This window comes from Myotis nattereri (genome assembly GCF_964212035.1).
Source record: "Myotis nattereri genome assembly, chromosome: 9".
NCBI lineage: Eukaryota > Metazoa > Chordata > Mammalia > Chiroptera > Vespertilionidae > Myotis > Myotis nattereri.
In genome coordinates this window covers 76237462-76257645 of record NC_138084.1, presented here as the reverse complement: position 1 = coordinate 76257645, position 20184 = coordinate 76237462, and the positions used below count along the sequence as shown (strand labels likewise).

Sequence of the window (20184 nt, the reverse complement as noted above, 5' to 3'; positions counted from 1 at the left end):
CATTTGCACTACTAGCCCTGGAACATATTCAGTCCTAGTGTTTCTGCCAATCAGAGATCTTATTAAATCCTAAAATGGGATTTAAAAAATAGAGTCGGAGAACTCACATTTATTGAATAATTGTTGTGATACAATGTGGAGTTTCTGAATTCCAAATAAATAAATTTCACTTTTGAATTTTCGATCTGTTACTTTTTAGCACCAACATGCTTGGTAATAGCCTGAAGTTGACCTGACAGTAGGTTGACAACTTTCCCTTACTGGCCCTTCAATCTGCTTAATAACAAGTCCTTTGCTGCTTCTGTCATTCTCCTAGGGAATGGCCTACTGCCCTCCTTTCTGTACAATCTGGGCAAAACGACTGGTGATGGCGAGAGTAGTGTCAATGAAGCGGTCCACACAGCTCGAGAGACAATTTTCAGTACGAGAGTCTAGGCGATTCCCTGGCTTTTCCACACATTTATCCCAACATAGCTCCATGAAGTGGTGCACCTGAGAGGAAAGAAAAGCAGTAACCATTAGGGCCTGTATATAGGTCTACCTGCCAATTTTCTTATTTCCTTCCCATTTTCATTTTCTGTCACCTAATTAAAACATTCTTTCAATCAACAAACCATGGGCTCTCCTCTTTCCTCACTTCCTACTGTCCCCAATATGGTCCAGACCCTCAGCCCTACATTGCAACAATTCTTTTATCCTCTCTTTTTCTATTTTTCTCTTCAGTAATTACAAAATACTTTCCATCAAGTCACCTGTGTTTGCTTAATCATCAGTTTCTCTGTTAGCTACTCAGGGCACTCCCTTATTTAACCCCCACCCCTACGGTTTCAATGAGGCCCACACAGCATACCCAACTTGACTCTTTTTTTGTTGTTAATCCTCACCTGACGATATTTTTTTCCATTAGAGAGACTGGAAGTGGGGGTTGCCTCCCCCACTATTCCCGACTGGGCTGGGGATCAAACCTACAACCCAGGTACCAGGAATCGAACGTTCTGTGTGAGGGCTGAGGCTCTGAGCTACACTGGCTAGGGCTCAACTTGACTCTTAATATTCTTGAAGGCCCTCCCTAAGGATTTCACCAATTCTTCAAAACAGTTCGCATTCTTAACTTGCCTGAAGGCCACTGTCTATTATTTTCTACTTGTGTCAAGTCCTCAATCAGAATGTAAATTTTCAGGCAGGATTAATTACCCTTTTTTTTTTTAAATCCCAAACTAGCACCAGTGTAAGCTGAGAAGGTATGGGACCAATTAATCGCCGAAACCACTGCACCCGTATCATTCTAAATCTATCCCTTCTTGGGTTCTTTTTTTTTTTTTAAATATATTTTATTGATTTTTTACAGAGAGGAAGGGAGAGAGATAGATAGAGAGTCAGAAACATCGATGAGAGAGAAACATCGATCAGCTGCCTCCTGCACATCCCCCACCGGGGCTGTGCCCGCAACCCAGGCACATGCCCTTGACCGGAATCGAACCTGGGACCTTCCAGTCCGCAGGCCGATGCTCTATCCACTGAGCCAAACCGGTTTCGGCCCTTCTTGGGTTCTTAACCTTTTTGAGAATCCAATGAATGGATCCACTCTCCAGAAAAATGCACATACAGGCACGGAAGATGTATGCACTTTCATAACGTTCAGGATTCAAAGATTTCTAACCAGGGTGGTGATGGGGGGGTGGCGGAGAGGAGAGGAAAATATCATTTACCAAGAGTTCACTATTTGGGGAGGCTGAGAACTAGGCACTCAGTCAATCCTTTTTGCGGTAATAGAAAATGACTTGTCACCTTCGCTGAAGAGGCGGTAGGTAATCAGCCCCAAGTAACGCGGCTCATGCGGCACCGGGCCAGGTTCCGTGCCCAACGAGCTCCAAAGCTCTTGCAGGCTGATTACCCCCAGTAAGGTTGTGCCGTTTCCAAATACATTATCGCGCCTGGTCCTCACAGTGCAGTAAGGGACCGGGCGACCGCGAAACCCGAGACGCGCAGTGGCTGGGTGTCCGCCTGGAGGCACGTGGCGCGTCAGCGGCAGAGGCACGATTAGAACCTGCATCTCCCGAACGTCAGCCCAGGGGTCTCGCCGCCCAGCTCGGCTCCCGGACCCTCGCGCCGCCCAAACCTTTCTTTTCTGCTTCACACCTACTTTCCCCACCGGGGCTTGCTTAACGGCCCCTGGGCACCGCCGCGCCCCAGCGGCAGGGGTGCCGCGACTCGTCTCTCTTGCGAGGGAACCGGGCCTGGCAGGGACATCGGGCGACCTCCCCGCGGCCGCCTGGGGCCTGGACTGCAGCCGCGTTTCTCTTCACCCTGGTCCCTGTCCCGCACCTGTGCGGTGAACTGCGCCTTCTGCTGCTCGGCCGCCACCAGGCGCTGCAATTCCGCTTCGTCTGCCTCTCCCAGCTCCGCCATTGTCCGCCTGGGGGCTCCGGACTTCCGGTCACGTGTGTGCGCAGGTGCGGCAGCCGCACACCGACTCCCGGCTCCCAATTCCCGACTTCCGGTTCACCAAGCGTTTTCCTTTTCCTTGTTTTCTTTCCTGTGGTGTGGTGGGCGGTGCCTGTGACTGTTTCCGGGTTACTGGATGACCTTGAACCTCCAGGAGCGAGATGGCGAGCGTGTGGAGGCTGAGTGTCCTCTGCGGTGCCCGAGGAGGCCGAGGTGAGGGTCCTGCGGCCGGCGCTCCCAGCGCGGCTTCCCGCTGGGCAGGGAGGCGGGAGGAGTCCTCTGCGGGTGGCGTGGCCTCTGGAGCGCGGCGGTCCTCCTCTCCTCCTTCCCAATGGCCGCTCTGGCTCCGGTCGGAACCACAGCAGCGACCCCCGCGCTGCGGGCCCAGCTATTCCCGGAGCGCGTCTCTCCCGGCCTGGGCCGACGTGGTGAGCGGGCACATCCGCAAGGTCTGCCTCTGGGAGCCAGCCCCGCCGAGGCTGCTCAGAGGAGCTCGCCCCCTCCGCACCGCTGTCCTTCCCGAGCTCCCACCCCGACTCCGAAAAGGGGATCCGAATCCCCGTGCCGGGTCGTGCTCCTCGAGGGCGTGTACGGGACCGCTCCGGTAGACATCGAACGGGGCATGTGTGTTATACCCGGCACTGCAGTAAGCTTGGGATTCAGGTGTGAATAAAACACAGTTCTTGCCCGCAAAGACTTTTCCTTTTTATAGGGAAAACACGTGTAAGCATAATTTAACACCAAACAACGGTTGTGCCGTCCACACACTTGTCCCAGCAGTCCAGAGGGAGGACGTATTCAGCGCCCGGGTTGGAAGGATTACTTTGTCTCTGTTCCCGAAGGAGGTGTGCCTGACCCGCAAGGCCACGGGATAAGGTCATTACAGTTAGGGCTCCTGGGGTGAACAGGTGCAGCGATGAAGGAAGGAGTAGACTGGTTGTTAGGTGAGGAAACAAAACAAATCGGTTGTTATTAAAGCTGAAGCTCGAGGTCAGGAATGAGCACTGAACCTGGGAAGGGGATCTGGAGTCAAATCATACAAGAACTTGCCTTGATAAGGGGTATGCATTTTACCTGGTGTGAAGGGGAGTCATTGAAAAATTTGACATAGATTTGCAGTTTATTTATTTTTTAAATATGTTTTTATTGATTTCAGAGAGGAAGGAAGAGATAGAAACATTCATGATGAGAGAGAATCATGGATTGGCTGCCTCCTGCAAGTCTCCCACTGGGGATCGAACCTAAAACCCTGGCATGTGCCTTTGACCGGAATTGAATCTGGGACCTTTCAGTTCTCAGGCCAACGCTCTATCCACTGAGCCAAACCGGCTAGGGCTAGATTGCAGTTTAGATGGACCACTTTGGTAGCAGGGTGGCAGATGGGCCATCAGGGTGGCAGATGGTCGGGCTAAGACACAAGTCAGGGAGATGAGGTAGGGCACTGGTACAGGCAAGGATGATGAGGTCCTGAACTTGAAGAGAAGTACAGAAAACATTGTCTCAAGAGATGTTTGGGTACATCAGCGCGATTTGGCAATTGACTGAATTTAGGGAGAAAATCCTACATGACTTCCAGGTTTCTGGGTTAGGCTGGGATGTCCTTACAGTGGGGAACATGCAGATGGGAGACAGTTTTGGATGAGAAAGTGAGTTGAAGGATGATTTTAGTTTTTGGCATGGTGAGTGTGAAGACCATTTAGGATATGTCAGGGGAGAGGCCCAGCAGGCACTTAAACTTCTGAAACTGGAGAGATATCAGGGCTGGAGATACAGAATCGGGGTGTCGTCAACTCAGTAGAAGCTGAATAGACAGAATGACCAGGGGTGGGCAGAGGAAGGGAGGAGAGCAATGGGCAGATGATGGAGTCTGGGAGAACATTTAAGAGTGAATGCAGGAGGTCTGGCCCACGTGGCTCAGTGGTTGAGTGTGGACTCAGGAACCAAGAGGTCGCTGGTTTGATTTCCAGTCAAGGCACAGGCCTGGGTTGCGGGCTGGATCCCCAGTAGGGGGTGTGCAGGAGGCAGCTGATCGATGATGCTCCCCTGTTTCTATCCATCTCCCTCTCTCTAAAAATCAAAAGTGTATTTTTAAAAAAAGAGTGGATGCAGGAGGAGACTAACATAGAATAATCAGAGAATCAAAGAGAGAATTAGAAGAGAGTTCTGTCAGGAAAGAAGGGAGGAAAGAGCATGATGCCAGGTGGTGACGAAAGGCCCAATAAGGTGAAGACTGACAGTACCTGTTGGATATGGCTACTTGAGACCATTGGCAACTTACCAAAGCAGCTTTGGTGGGGATAAAAATAAGTTTCTGAGTTAAAGAATCATAGGGAAGCTGAGATGATTTATTTTTTTTAAAATTTTACTTTATTGATTTTAGAGAGAGGAAAAGAAACATCAATGTGAGAGAGAAACATCAATCGGTTGCCTCCTGTACGTGGCCCCACCAGGATCAAACCTGAAACCTGGGTATGTGCCCTGACCAGGAATCGAACCTGTCACTTTTTGGTGTATGGGATGATGCTTCAACCCACTGAGCCACACCAGCCAGGATGATTTAAATAACACTTTAAAGAAGCATGGGTGGAAGGAGGAGAAAGAGAACAGGGAAGAGCACATGGGCCTTGTAGGAATTAGTATCAAGGGAAGTATGTTACATCAGTGGGGGGAAAATGGCCAATTGGAAGGAGAGGTTAAAGATACAGGAGAAAAATGACCTTTTATTGACTGCTTATAACTTCCTGGAATTATACTGAACACTTTGCATATATTATTTAATTTTCAACAGTATTATAAAGTAAGTGCTATTATTTCCTTTCTACAATTGAGGACATTGAGGTTAGGAGGCCTGTCTTACTTAATTGCTGATCGTCTCACAGCTTGTAAGTAGTGGAGTTGGGTTTACTAAGGTCTGCCTATTTTTTTTAAAATATATTTTATTGATTTTTCACAGAGAGGAAGAGAGGGGGATAAAGAGTTAGAAACATCGATGAGAGAGAAGCATCGATCAGCTGCCTCCTGCACACCCACTACTGGGGAAGTGCCTGCAACCCAGGTACATGCCCTTGACCGGAATCGAACCTGGGACCCTTCAGTCCCCAGGCCGATGCTCTATCCACTGAGCCAAACCAGCTAGGGCAGGTCTGCCTGTTTTTTAACCAAGATACAGGATCCCAAATAGGACAGAAAAAGATAGGTTCAGGGGTACAAGTGGAGAAATTGATCTTGAAAAGGAGGATGCTAATAGATGAACTTGCCAAACTAGACTGAATTCCTTGAGAACAAAGACTGTATCTTGTATCTCTTACTCCACTGCCAAGCGGATGAGTAAATGGAAGGAGAAAACTATAATTTACTTTTTAAAATTAGTAAAAGTGAAGCCTTTTTATGTAAGTGGTTTGTTGATTTTTCAGTCTTCCAGTGGTTACTCAATCTGACCTCACAGCAACCCACTGAAATAGATGTTATCTTTTTATTTTTTATTTGTGTTGATTTCAGAGAAGAAAGTAGAGGGAGACAGAGATAGAAACATCAATGATGAGAGAGAATCACTGATCGGCAGCACACCCCTCACTGGAGATCAAGCCCATACCCAGGCATGTGCCCTGACCAGGAATTGAAACGTGACCTCTTGGTTCATAGGTCGATACTCAACCACTGAGCCAAGCCGGCCGGCAAAGTAGATGCTATCTTTTTTTTATAGATGAGATGTTATCCTCTTTGAGGGTTGAAGTAGCTTACCTATGGTCATTTAGAAAGTCTGTCAATCCTGTTACAAGAGAGGTGCTTATGATCCTCCTAATGTCTCTTTCCTTAGCTCTCTTCCCCCGAACCCCAGTGGTCAGACCTGCTCAGATCTCGGCATTTCTCCAGGACCAACCTACCCCAGGATGGTGTGGAATACAGCACATTCACCTGTCACCCAGCCACCATTGTATGTATTCTCCATTGCTGCTGCTTTTTGGGCTCTGGCCATCTTCATCTTAGCTAATTACCATGTCTTTGGGAGGACTTGTTGTCTTTGGGGGGAACTTTTGTGTCCAGCTCTGTCAAATGAAGACAGCCTACACCTTTGGGCAGACAACACCAACATGGTTGAATGATGCCATTTACACTCAGAGAATCTTCTGGTATAAGTCTTTTTTAAAATGTTTAATTTTTTAAACAAGAATATAGCTTTAGGAAGAGTCTGTTCAGTAGTTTAGTTATTCTTATTTATTTAGTTTATGGAGAGGAGCCAAATATGAATAACTTAAAATAGTGGACAGTTTTTGAAAAGTTATGCATATTTATAGTTGTAATTAACTTGTTTGTTTTTATATAGATTGATACTAAAATCATGGCATTTCTTGGATGAATACTGTTTAGATATTATTAAAGTTAGTCTTAGAAAGCCTGTAGGTGCCGAGACCGGTTTGGCTCAGTGGATAGAGCGTCGGCCTGCGGACTGAAAGGTCCCAGGTTCGATTCCGGTCAAGGGCATGTACCTGGGTTGAGGGCACATCCCCAGTGGGGAGTGTGCAGGAGGCAGCTGGTCAATGTTTCCCTCTCATCGATGTTTCTAGCTCTCTATCTCTCTCCCTTCCTCTCTGTAAAAACTCAATAAAATATATTTAAAAAAAAAAGAAAAAAAAAAAGAAAGCCTGTAGGTGAATAATGAGTTGACTGTAATTCCATTTTTGAAGTCTGGAAAGATCAAATAAAGACTTCTCTTGACTCTTAGGTCAACCACTTAGATATAGTTGCATCTGAGTTATGAGAAATTATACAGTGTAAACTTTTGCTTTTTAGACTAACTTTATGTTTGAAAAGTTTTTGTTTCTGCATTTTGTTGCTTAGTTTAGTTAGATTTAGAAGAGTAGTTTTAACTTGGGATGCATGGGACTGAAAATCCTGAAGTTGTATACATAGTTTTAATGTATGTGTTTGTGTGCATTTTTTCTGGAAAGTCGCTCTATCCTTTTATTAGATTCTCAAAGGGGGTCTGTAACAAAAAAAGATAGAGGCTCTCAAGGAAATGTTTATAGCCCATTTGGTTTTTCACTTGCTTATTGTTCCATTTCTGTTTATGAGCAATGGGACAGAACAAGGACCATGGTCCTAAAAGTTGAAATCAGAACTTTGCTTCTCTGAGTTGGCTGTTTTCATTTAAAAAAAAAAATGTTTTAAAGGAATTTCTCAAGTATCCCTAACTTGTATTCATTAGGTATTTGTCCATTATACTGAAGTCCAAGGTTGGTAATTCTGCAAATATATTTTGTCCATTTCTTGCCTATAAGTAAAGTGGATCTGTCTTCTAATCAACATGTGTAGGTGTTGAGACAACCTGTACTAAAAAAAAGGGCGGGGGGTGGGGGTGCGGGAAGCATCTCTTTCAATTACCTCCTTTATCTTACCCTCTTTTATGCTCAGTGTTAAGTCTTATATGCATATTGTTTGCTCTTCTGTCAATTTGAGTTATTGTGTGGCAGATACTGAATGTGAGAGATAGGTTTACCCCTTCAACTCTTATGAATCTGGTTCCTCCTTTCTATAGCTGGCTCCAAGGCTGCGTCTCTCCACTGGACTGGTGAGAGGGTTGTCAGTGTTTTGCTCTTGGGCCTACTTCCAGCTGCGTATTTGAATCCTTCTTCTGCGATGGACTACTCCCTGGCTGCGGTCCTCTCTCTCCATAGTCATTGGTAAGTACAGCAGTGCTTTCAGTATTATGTTGTTAGTTCAGCTTGTTTCCTGTGAGCTTGTTTCATTATCTATATTATAAAAATCCAGTGGCCCTAAGGCTGTAACGACCGAAGACTGGTCACCAGGAGGCTGCATGCGCAGCAAGGCGCACATGCAGGTGGGTGGGACTTGACTCTGGGTCTCGCAGCATGGTGGGACTCGGGGGAGTCCCGCAACGCTGCGGGGTCTGGGTCTCACATGATTTTGCGCGCTGGGTCACTAGTTGCATATAAGGGAGAAATTAAAATACTCAAGACCTGTAGAAAACATAATGTAAGGTATTTCTATGCCCAGATTTATATATTCACATGCTCATTCGATGTCTTCATTCCCATATCTAATAGACTTTTTAAAAAATATATTTGTATTGATTTTAGAGAAAAAGGGAAAGGGAGATAGAAACATCAATGATGAGAGAGAATCACCGATCGGCTGCCTTCTGCACCGCCCATGCTGGGGATTGAGCTCGCAACTCAGGCACGTGCCCTGACTGGGAATTGAACCATGACCTCCTGGTTCATAGGTCGACGCTCAACCCCTAGCCACGTCAGCTGGGATCTAATAGACATTTTTAATGTTGCATGCTATAGAACTAAGTTGCTGATGTCCCCCCAGATCGCTTCCTGTAGCACTCTCACCCACCTGAATTAATAGCATTTCTGTTCTGTTTGTTCAAGCCCCAAACTTGGTCATTATCTTCTATTCCAGTAGTAGTCTCTTAACTGGCCCTCCTTCTGTCTATTTCCAACACAGCTGCCCCCTGATTCTGTTAAAATATTAAGTCAGGTCAAGACATTCCCCTTCTCAAAACCCTTTGTTGTATCAGCTGATGAATAGCTAAACAAAATGTGCTATATGTGACTATAGGCACACCTCGGGGATAGTACGGGGTTCAGTTCCAGACCACTGCAATAAAACAAGTATTGCAATAAAGTGAGCCACAGGAGTTCTTTGCTTTCCCAGTGCATATAAAAGTTATTTACACTGTATATGCTATAGTCTATTAAGTGCAGTAGCGTTATGTCTAAAAAAAGTATAGTGTTAGCCGTTTTGGCTCAGTGCATAGAGTGTCGGCCTGTGGACCAAAGGTTCCCGGGTTTGATTCCGGTCAAGGGCATGAACCTTAGTTGCAGGCTCCTCCGTGGTCCAGGCCCTGGTTGGGGCATGTGCAGGAGGCAACCAGTCCGTGTGTTTCTCTCACATCGATATTTCTCTCTGTCTTTCCCCTCTCTCTCCCACTCTCCCTAAAAATTAATGGGAAAATATATCTTTGGGTGATGATTAAAAAAAAAATTAAAAATTAAAAAAGTACATACCTTGCTGAAACCGGTTTGGCTCAGTGGATAGAGCGTCGGCCTGCGGACTGAAAGGTCCCAGGTTCGATTCCGGTCAAGGGCATGTACCTGGGTTGCGGGCGTATCCCCAGTGGGAGATGTGCAGGAGGCAGCTGATCGATGTTTCTAACTCTCTATCTCTCTCCCTTCCTCTCTGTAAAAAATCAATGAAATATATTAAAAAAAAAAAAAGTACATACCTTAATTTAAAAATACATTTTGCTGGAAAATTCTAACCATCATCTGAGCCTTCAGCAAGTCATAATTTTTTTTCTGGTGAAGGGTTTTTCCCAAGTAATATAAAAAATCACTATAATAAATATAATAGTCATAGAAATGTTTGAAATATTTTGAGAATTATCAAAATGTGATGGAGATGGCCAGCCGGCATGGCTGAGTTGTTGAGCGTTGACGTATGATGCAGGAGGTCATGGTTTGATTCCCGGTCAGGGCATATGCCTGGGTTGTGGGCTCGATCCCCAGTAGGGGGTGTGCAGGAGGCAGCTGATAATGATTTTCTCTATCTCTCACCCTTGTTCTCTGAAATCAATAAAAATATATTTTTAAAAAATGTGACAGAGAGATGAAGTGAGCAAATGCTGTTGGAAAAATGGCACCAATATACATGCTCGATGCAGGGTTGCCACAGACTGCAATATCTGCAAAATGTAGTGAAGTGCAATAAAATGAGGTATGCCTGTGTTATTTGGCCAAAGAATGGAAGCACTGATACAAGCCACAACATGGATGAACCTTGAAAACATTAAGCTAAGTGAAAGAAACTGGACACAAAAGGCCACATGTATGATTGCATTTATATAAAATGTCCAGAATAGGCAAATCCATTGAGATGGAAAACAAATTAGTGGTTGCATAATAGGCTGTTAGGTACAGATTTGTTTTTTGTTTTGTTTTTGTTTTTGTTTTTTTTTTTTAAATATATTTTATTGATTTTTTACAGAGAGGAAGGGAGAGAGATAGAGAGTTAGAAACATCGATGAAAGAGAAACATCGATCAGCTGCCTCCTGCACGCCTCCTACTGGGGATGTGCCCGCAACCTAGGTACATGCCCTTGACCAGAATCGAACCTGGGACCCTTCAGTCCACAGACCGACGCTCTATCCACTGAGCCAAACCGGTTTTGGCTTTGTTTTTGTTTTTTAATATATTTTTATTGATTTCAGAGAGGAAGGGAGAGGGAGAGAGGAGCATCAATGATGAGGATCATTGATTGGTTGCCTCCTGCAACCCAAAGAGGATCACACCAAGACACATCATAATTAAAATGCCAAGGGCTAAAGACAAAAAGAGAATCTTAAAAGCAGCAAGAGAAAAGCAGCTAGTTATCTACAAGGGAGTGCCCATACAATTGTCAGCTGATTTCTCAACAGAAACTTTACAGGTCAGAAGGGAGTGGCAAGAAATATTCAAAGTGATGAATAGCAAGGACCTAAAACCAAGATTACCCAGCAAAGCTCTCATTTAGAATTGAGGGTCAGATAAAGGGTTTCACAGACAAAGCTAAAAGAGTTCATCACCAAACATTTCTTTTTTTTTTTTCTTTCTTGATTTTTTAGAGAGAAAGGGAGAGAGGTAGAAAGTTAGAAACATCGATGAGTGAGAAACATCGATCAGCTGCCTCCTGCATACCCCCCACTGGGGATGTGCCCGCAACCAAGATACATGCCCTTGACCGGAATTGAACCTGGGACCCTTGAGTCTGCAGGCTGACGCTCTATCCACTGAGCCAAATCGGTCAGGGCCATCACCAAACATTTCAGTATTACATGAAATGTGGAAGGTATTCTTTAAGAAGAGAAAGAAGAAGAAGATAAAAAATAAAAACAATAAAGTAATAAATACATATCTATCAACAATTGAATCTAAAAATCAAAATAAATGAACAAGAAATCTAATGAACAAAATAAACTGTAGAATAAAATAGAATCAGAGGCATGGAAACTGGAACAGATTGGTGAATCTCAGAGGGAAGCGGGAGGGGAGCAGGAAGAGATTAACCAAAGGTCTTACCTATGGACTGTAGGGTGGTGAAGGCCTGGGGTGGGGTGGGAACCGGGTGGAGGGGGGCATTGGGAAAAAAGGGGGACATCTGTAATACTCTCGACATTAAAGATTTTAAAAAATGTAGTAAAATTAGTTCACTCCCCACTTAAAGCACATCTGTGGTTTCTCATTATCCTATTTAATAATAGAGAAACATGGTAATTAACCGTAACTTCGCTACCCTTCCCATTGGCTAATCAGCGAGATATGCAAATTAACTGCCAACCAAGATGGTGGCCGGCAGCCAGACAGCTGAAGCGAACAGGAGGCTTGCTTGCTCCAGTGAAGGAGGAAGCCAAGGTTCCCCGCCTGCCACTGCCGGCCTCTGAGCTTGCACTCTTAGCAACTATGTTGCAATTATACAACCTAAACAAACCCCAGAAACCTGCTTTCAGCCACAACAGTGTTACAATTATAGAACCCAAACAAACCCAGATACCTGCTTTCAGCAGCCGAGGTCTCAGAGCTGGAGCCGAGCCTCAGCTAAAGCTGGCTCTCAGCTCCAGTGACAGCCATAGAAGGTAAATAAATCCCAGAATAAAAGAAAAAAAAGGAGAGGTTGGGAGTTTCAGTCACCCACCAGCCTGAAAACAGCTCTCATCCCCTCATCCAGGCTGGCCAGGCACACAAGCGGGACCCCCACCCTGATCCGGGACACCCTTCAGGGCAAACCAGCCGGCCCCCACCCATGCACCAGGCCTCTATCCTATATAGTAAAAGGGTAATATGCAAACTGACCCTAACAGCAGAAAGACTGGGAATGGCTGGTCACTATGACACACACTGACCACCAGGGGGCAGACTCTCAATGCAGGAGCTTCCCTCTGGTGGTCAGGGCGCTCTCACATGGGAGGAGCTCTGTTCAGCCACAAGCCAGGCTGATGGCTGCCAGTACAGCGGTGGTGGTGGGAGCCTCTCCTGCTTCCTCAGCTGCGCTAAGGATGTCCGACTGCAGTTTAGGCCTGCTCCCCGCTGGCAAGCGGACATCCCCTGAGGGCTGCCGGGCTGCTAGAGGGATGTCTGATTGCCATCTTAGGCCCAATCCCCCCAGGGAGCAGGCCTAAGCCAGCAGGTGGTCATTCCCCGAGGGGTCCCAGACTGCGAGAGGGCACAGGCCGGGCTGAAGGACCACCCTCTCCCCCCGAGTGCACAAATTTTTGTGCACTGGGCCTCTAGTATTTCAAATAAAATTCAAACTGTTTTTCATCACCTTCAAGGACCTATGTGATCTGTCTTTGCTTTCTAATCTCCCCGTTTTCCAGCCATACTAACCTTTTTACTGTTCTTCAAAGATGCCAAGGTCATTGTCACTTCTGCTTGGATTATTCTTCTCATTCAGGTCATCCTTTCTAGAATATTACTTCATAGCACAAAGGTACTCTTTCCTTCTCCTTCACTAGAGTGAATATTCCGTATGGGGAGGGATGCTGTCTTATTTGCTGTGCTCTCAATGTCTATAACAGGTTCTGACATATCACATCTGTTTAATACATTCTTTTTGAATTAATGAAAAACTGTAGAACATTGCTTTAATTTAAAAAAACACACCAAAATTTTGTAGATAGTAATTAATTACTGTTCCTGATATAAGTAACTCTGGAAAATTGAATCTGAAGAATAGGAAGATGTCTTTATTATATTATTAGGATACACTTGATTCCTTTACTTTGGTTTTTGACTGGTTGTGTTTTGAACCTGATTGTCTTTTTGCAACCAAGTTATCTGTGTGGTCTTCTACTGTCATTTGTGATGTTTCATTTGTGCTGTGATTTTTTTTTTCCTTAGGGGCCTTGGACAAGTTGTTACTGACTATGTTCAAAAGGATGCATTGCAGAAAGCTGCCAAGGCAGGCCTCTTGGCACTCTCGGCTTTCACCTTTGCTGGGCTTTGTTATTTCAACTATCACGATGTGGGCATCTGCAAAGCTGTTGCCATGTTGTGGAAGCTCTGACCTTCTTGACTTACTACCTTGAAATTGATTGTACACCTCTTTGCCTCTGCTCTGTCATGCCATTCATCTCACAATAAGGAGGAAATAACAGATAAGTCCACTGGTGAGATAAATCTCTTCTCCTAATCACCTGGCTAGTTTTAGAATTTAATCTGTGAGGAAAAGGTTTGAGAGGAATTGTATCCAAGAAATTGTGAGACAGAATTCCACATTCTGGCGAGTGAATGAGGTTGTCCTCCAGCTTCTCAAGACTCACAATGTAACTGAACATTATATATGAGCTTTCGCATTATAATTTACCAAACTTTTAAAGGGAATTCAGCTTTATTACTCTCAATACCTAATCAAACTGCTATATTTGTCCTAGGAGTTATGGAGAAAGGGAAAACTATTAATTCATAAGTAAAGACTGCAGAAACTTATGCAGCACTTAATATTTGAAAAAACTTTCCCCCTTTGTTTAGTTGATACCAGTCACTGATGGTTATATGTCTTTGGGAAACTTTAAAGTTAGGAAATGCTAATATTTCACATTACTAATTTCTAAAGCCTGGGTAAAAGAGCCTGGAGAACTTCTGAATATAGAGAAGTTCCATGCAGGGGAGAGGTACCCCTGTAGAGGTATCAAAGTATTACATGTTCTAAACTGAGACTTAACTCCTCAAATATGTTCATTTTACTTGTCCCAAAATAATATCCACAAATATAAAACTTTAAATAATAAAGTGTTATTTTTCCCACTGTGAGAATCTTTAATGTGAAATGTATTCTGTGAAAATAAAGTTTTTTTTAAAATAAAATTCTGAATAATAAAAATGTATTTTGCTCTTTTAATGTATTATCTGTCCCTAGTTTTATTTATTAGAACCGAGTGTCCGTTGCATCTATAGCAATAAAACAGGATTGAGTCTTTAAATTTCCTTCTGGGGCTTAGCAGTTAGGTAAATCGGACACAAAGCACTGTAACACAGAAAGACTTAATAGGCAGAAATATACTGAGTATAAGTAGTTTGGTATGAGGAGAGTATTAGAAAGAATTAGAATTAGGTCCAGATTATGGTGTTTTGTGAATATCAGCCTTTGGAATTCAAATTATATTCTGTATGCTGTTAGCCTGGTCTGCAGGATGAGTATAAGGCACGATGGTTAGTTAGTTTCTCCTAGCAGCATAGAGGGACTGGGACTTGGCTCATTTCACTTATGAAGTACCTTACTGGAGGCCAACTGTTGATGGGAAGCTGGCCAGAAGGGGGCGTGTGTTCATCAATGTCCATCCTGGTTACTAGTAAAGATAAGCTCCCCTTAACATGCTATGGCCTTGCAGGAGATTCAGATGTGCATTAAGGGTTTAGGAAAAGGTGCTTAATTCAGTTTTACATGGGTTAAAGGTTTCAAAAAGGAATGGTGCCTGAATAGCAGTGGTTTACTAAGGAGTGGTGGTGCTGGGCCAGGCCTCCCTGGCAGGGGGGAGAATTTTATTACTGACATTATTTAGAATTGCTGTTTTGTGGTGGTGAATAAAAAGTAGACTCACCCTTAGCCAATTTCATTATTGTTTTAAAATTCTCTAGACAGTGGTCCCCTTGGTGTTGTTCATCCCCTCACAGCAGCCCTCAGTGCACCATTACTGTAAAACTGAGTGAAATAGAGTTTTCCCTGTAGTCCAAATAGGGAAGGCTGTCACTGGGTAATACGGGAATGCTATAGCTATCACCAGTACCATCAGATTCTAGTTGGGATTTGGAAGGGTATCTAATGCTAGTAAGCTTTATCAGACGGTGACTGAGACATTTAAGTGGAGGCTGGCTGGGTGCTGTCTGACTCTCCTTATTGGTTTTGTAATTAGGATAGAGCTGAGCTGTCACTTTGGAAAAACAGTGGTTTGCTGTGAGCTGCTAGAGCAGCAGGGAAAGTAAGGCAGGAAGGAGCGAACAGCAGTGGGAGGCTTCTGAGGTTAAGCAGGGCATGATCAGAATTGTGCTTCAGAAAGAATTTAGGAATTAGGAAGGTTGATAAACTGGAGGCAGAAGGACTTGTAAGAGGATAGAGGCAGAAGGAAAGGCTTGGACTTTGATAGTGGCAATTTTATAAACCCTTGAGGGAGTCATAAACATTCATTCATTGATAGGTATTAAGTACCTCATGGAATTGGCACTGTGCCTAAGTATCGTGGGTGGCGATAATAACTTCTTGGCCTTTAAAAGAAATTTATAGTCTAATTGGCACAGCAGGTATATGATTGCAATTCAGTGTGGTAAGTGCAATAATAGTTAAGCACATCAATCAGTGATGCCACAACGGGTGGAGTAAGGATTTGCTTGCAAGTTTCCTGGAAGAGAGGAGTCTTGACCTGGGTTCTGAAAGATAAGGAGCTGACAGTTGGCCAAGGAAGCTGGGGTGAGGTGTGAGGCTGACTGGAGTATGCTAGGTCAAGCAGAAGATTGCACATAGTTTGGTATGAGTGCAGCATAGAAAGGGCTGATTGTAGAGGACCTTGTATGCCATGATAAGTAATGGAGACTATTTTCATGGCAATGAGGAGTCACTGAAGATTGCTAATTATGCAAATAACATGGTCAGATGTTTATTTTAAATAGGTTATGCTGGGCTGTGTGAAGTATGGATTTGAAGGAGGCAAGCATGGAAACATTATTTCAGTGATCCAGAAAAGAAATGATGAATCCTGAAGGAATAATAGCCAGAATGAAGAAGAGAACAAATGCAGGAGATATTTAGAACTTGGAGTCAATAAGATCGTGTGAAAGATTAAAAGAGGAGGGGAGGTATGTTTAAATTACATATATATATATATATATATATATATATATATAGAGAGAGAGAGAGAGAGAGAGAGAGAGAGAGAGAGAGAGAGTCATAAATAGGTGAGAAGTAGTGTCATTAAATTTTAACGGAAAATTAGAGATGATAGTAGAGAGGTCACTACCAACGTTTTGTATTTGAGATATCCAGGAAGAGAGAATTTATAGACATTTTTGGCAATGTGACAGACTAAATTTTAGAAATTACTTTGCTCTAACATATCTAAGAATGTTAAACAAGAACACCTTTTAAAACATGTGCCTGAACTTGGTAAAGGAAATCCTCTGAGGCCAGAACAAAATGAGCATACATTCAGGGAAGTAAGCAAATGCTGAGGCCATCGAGGGCCCTGGGAGCATTTGCTAATCTCAGGTGGCCTGGAGTTCTTGTTTTAAGAAGGTGATGGTCCAGGAGCAAAGCTTTGGGCTCAGGTGGGAGTTGGATTGGAGACTCTCTTAGAACTACAAAGAGTTTTACCCTCAGAGAAAGGGCAAATTAGAAAATAATTTTACCTGAAAAAGCAGAGCAGAAAAACTTGTCTGCCTTGTCTTGGTTCTGGTTGGAGGCAAGAAAGTCTCCTCTGAGAATATGTGGCTAAGGGCCAGCCCTCATGCCATCTTGTATCCTAAGTTCATACTCTCTGCATGCCTATAAAGACTACACACTGCGCCCTGACCGGTTTGGTTCAGTGGATAGAGCGTCGGCCTGTGGACTCAAGGGTCCTGGGTTCGATTCCGGTCAGGGGCATGTACCTGGGTTGCGGGCACATCCCCAGTGGGGAGTGTGCAGGAGGCAGCTGATCGATGTTTCTCTCTCATCGTTGTTTCTAACTCTCTATCCCTCTCCCTTTCTGTAAAAAAAATTAATAAAAATGTATTAAAAAAAAAAAAAAGACTACACACTGCAAATTTAGCTCTTATCTAGGCTTGTAGTACTAGATGCCGGTAGAAGTGAACCAATCCTCCCTGGAGGAAGGCTCCTCCAACACAAGCCTCAGATATCCTACCAAGTTCCAGTGAATGTGACCTTCAGCAATAAATCACAACCTTACAAGAACACCCTGAGCAGAGTCAGCACAGATAACAAGCAGAACTATGCCCACAAAGAATTCAGACCCTGGCAGAATTTTCAGACCCAGAATGTAAACAAAATGAGATGAAAGTCTAAATATAACTCAGTTATCAGATCAGGGATCAGAAGGCCTTTGGAGAAAGTGGTCTACCCCTGAAGTTATCTTCTTGATCCATAAACTCTTGGGAAGTAGATGTCTACTTGGGAAAGTTGCCTACTTCACTGGAGTCCTTATGATGAATGTCACAGGGAATTCTTGGGTCTGGATATCCAGGTTATAGGATTGTAAGCACCTTTACATTACGCAGAGGGCCTGGAGTTTCAGAGCTGTGTTTGAAGCTAGAAGTATCCCAAATGGTCACTTGCAGTGTGGTTCTCAGGCTGACATTTATTGGTTTCGCTTATAATAAACCTAGTCTCCCAACTGTGTATCATACAACTAGAGGCCCAATGCACGAAATTCGTGCACGGGTAGAATCGTAGGCCTGGCCGGTGATCAGGGCCAATCAGATTCCCCGCCTACCAGCCTCCTCCTCCCCTGCCACCTGCACCACCACCTGTGTGGTTCCCCACCTCCTGCTTCCCTCCCTCAGCGCCCCACCAGCACCGCTGGTCACCTGCCATGTTCTGCGCCACTCCCTGATGGTCAGCGCTTGTCATAGTGAGCGAGCGAACTCCCAGTCTCCTGGTAGAACTCCCGAGGGGACACTGCATATTAGCCTTATATATATACTAGAGGCCCGGTGCACAAAAATTTGTGCACTGGCGGGGGTGGGGGGGGGGGGTGTCCCTCAGTCCCACTTGTGCCCTCTCACAGTCTGGGACCCCTCGGGAGATAACAACCTGCTGGCTTAGGCCTGCCCTGGCAGAGGGCAGTCCAATCCCTAGGTGCCTGCCCCGCAGTCCCTGGTCGGGCTCAGAGCAGGGCTGATTGGGGAGTTGGGGCGCCTCCCTCTGTCATGCACAGAGCAGGGCGGATCAGGAGGTTGTGATGCCACCCCCAGTCACACTCAGGGTAGGGCCGATTGGGGGGTTGGGTCGCCGCCCCCTGTCACACTCAAGGCAGGGTCGATGGGGAGGTTGCGGCGCCACCCCCTGTCATGCACAGAGCAGGATGGATCAGGGGGTTGTGGTGCCACCCCTGTCACATACAGAGCCGGCTGATCATAGGGTTGGGGCGCTGCCCCCTGTCACGCACAGAGCAGGGCCCATCAGGGGTTTGGGGCTCCGTACCCTGTCACACACAGAACAGGGCCGATCAGGGGTTTGGGGAGCTCCCCCCTGTCATGCACAGAGCAGGGCCGATCAGGGGGTTGGGGAGCTCCCCCCTGTCACGCAGAGAGTAGGGTCGATAGGGAAGTTGGGGCACTGCCCCCTGTCACACACAGAGCAGGGCTGATCAGGGGGTTGGGGCGCCGTCCCCTGTCACCCACAGAGCAGGGCTGATCAGGGGGTTGGGGCACTCCCCCCGTCACACTCAGGGCAGGGCCAATGGGGAGGTTGCGGCTCCACCCTGTCACACACAGGGCAGGGCCCATGGGGGGGTTAGGGCACCGCACCCTGTCACACACAGAGCAGGTCCGATCAGGGGATTGGGGAGCTCCCCCCTATCAGGCACAGAGCAGGGCCGATCAGGGGGTTGGGGCGCCTTCCCCTGTCATGAACAGAGCAGGGAAGATAGGGAGGTTGTGGCTCCGTCCCCTGTCACAGAGCTCTGCAGGGCAATCAGGGGGTTTGGGCGCTGCCCCCTGTCACGCTGCTCCAGGGGCCAGGAGGCCTCGCTGCTCTGCTGATCCTGGTGCTGGGAGGCCTCGCGGCTCTGCTGATCCCGGTGCTGGGAGGCATATTACCCTTTTACTATATAGGATAGAGGCCTGGTGCACGGGTGGGGGCTAGCTGGTTTGCCCTGAATGGTGTCCTGGATCAGGGTGGGGTTCCCTACTGGGGTGCCTGGCCAGCCTGGATGAGGGGATGATGGTTGTTTGCAGCTGGTCACACCCCCTTCAAGGTGGGGGTCCCCCTGGGGTGCCTGGCCAGTCTGGGTTAGGGCTGAGGGCCGTTTTCAGGCTGGCGGGTGACTGAAGCTCCCAACCTCTCCTTTTTTTCTTCTTTTTTTAAATTCTGGGATTTATTTACCTTCTATGGCTGTCACTGGAGCTGAGAGCCAGCTTTAGTTCTGAGGCTCAGTGAGACCTCGACTGCTGAAAGCAGGTATCTGGGCTTTGTTTAGCTTCTATAATTGAAACTCTGTTGCAACTCCAGCTCTAAGGCCCGGCTGGCTGAAAGCAGGTTTCTGGGGATTGTTTAGCTTCTATAATTGCAATGTAGTTGCTTAGACTGCAGCTCAGAGGCTGGTAGCGGCAGGCGGGGAACCTTGGCTTCCTCCATCACTGGAGCAAGCAAGCCTCCTGTTCACTTCAGCTGCCTGGCTGCCGGCCGCCATCTTGGTTGGCAGTTAATTTGCATATTTCCCTGATTAGCCAATAGGAAGTGTGTCGGAGGTATGGTTAATTACCATGTTTGTCTATTATTAGATAGGCTAGATGGTGATGATGGAGGACACTATGTCTGATGATATGCCTTTCAGAAATATAGCTCGTATGGGAAGAGATTAACCAAAGACCTTGTATATATATATGCATAATCCATGGACACAGACAATAGTTTGGTGAAGACCTGGGGATGGGAGGACAGGGTATGGGCTAGAACAGGTCAATAGGAAATAAAGGGGTCATCTGTAATACTTTCAATAATAAAGATTAAAAAAAAAGAAATAT

At 45.7% G+C, this 20184-nt stretch overlaps 2 protein-coding genes across 3 annotated transcripts; one reads left to right on the top strand and one right to left on the bottom strand.

The window, feature by feature from the left end:
* Positions 1 to 89: 89 nt before the first annotated feature.
* On the bottom strand, positions 90 to 2445 carry TIMM8B (translocase of inner mitochondrial membrane 8 homolog B). The gene is made up of 2 exons (XM_081100474.1): positions 2326 to 2445; positions 90 to 492 (listed from the first exon to the last, which is right to left on the bottom strand). Exons 1-2 carry the CDS (start codon positions 2407 to 2409, stop codon positions 325 to 327), a joined length of 252 nt encoding a protein of 83 aa, XP_080956600.1. The 5' UTR covers positions 2410 to 2445; the 3' UTR covers positions 90 to 324.
* A 46-nt stretch (positions 2446 to 2491) lies between these two features.
* On the top strand, positions 2492 to 14354 carry SDHD (succinate dehydrogenase complex subunit D). 2 transcript variants are annotated; one of them, XM_081100472.1, is made up of 5 exons: positions 2572 to 2658; positions 6263 to 6379; positions 7982 to 8126; positions 12905 to 12940; positions 13351 to 14354. In XM_081100472.1, exons 1-5 carry the CDS (start codon positions 2607 to 2609, stop codon positions 13514 to 13516), a joined length of 516 nt encoding a protein of 171 aa, XP_080956598.1. In that variant the 5' UTR covers positions 2572 to 2606; the 3' UTR covers positions 13517 to 14354. The 2 variants fall into 2 exon arrangements, with proteins under 2 accessions (XP_080956599.1, XP_080956598.1); XM_081100473.1 differs by lacking the exon at positions 12905 to 12940 and having other exon boundaries at positions 2492 to 2658.
* Positions 14355 to 20184: the final 5830 nt, after the last annotated feature.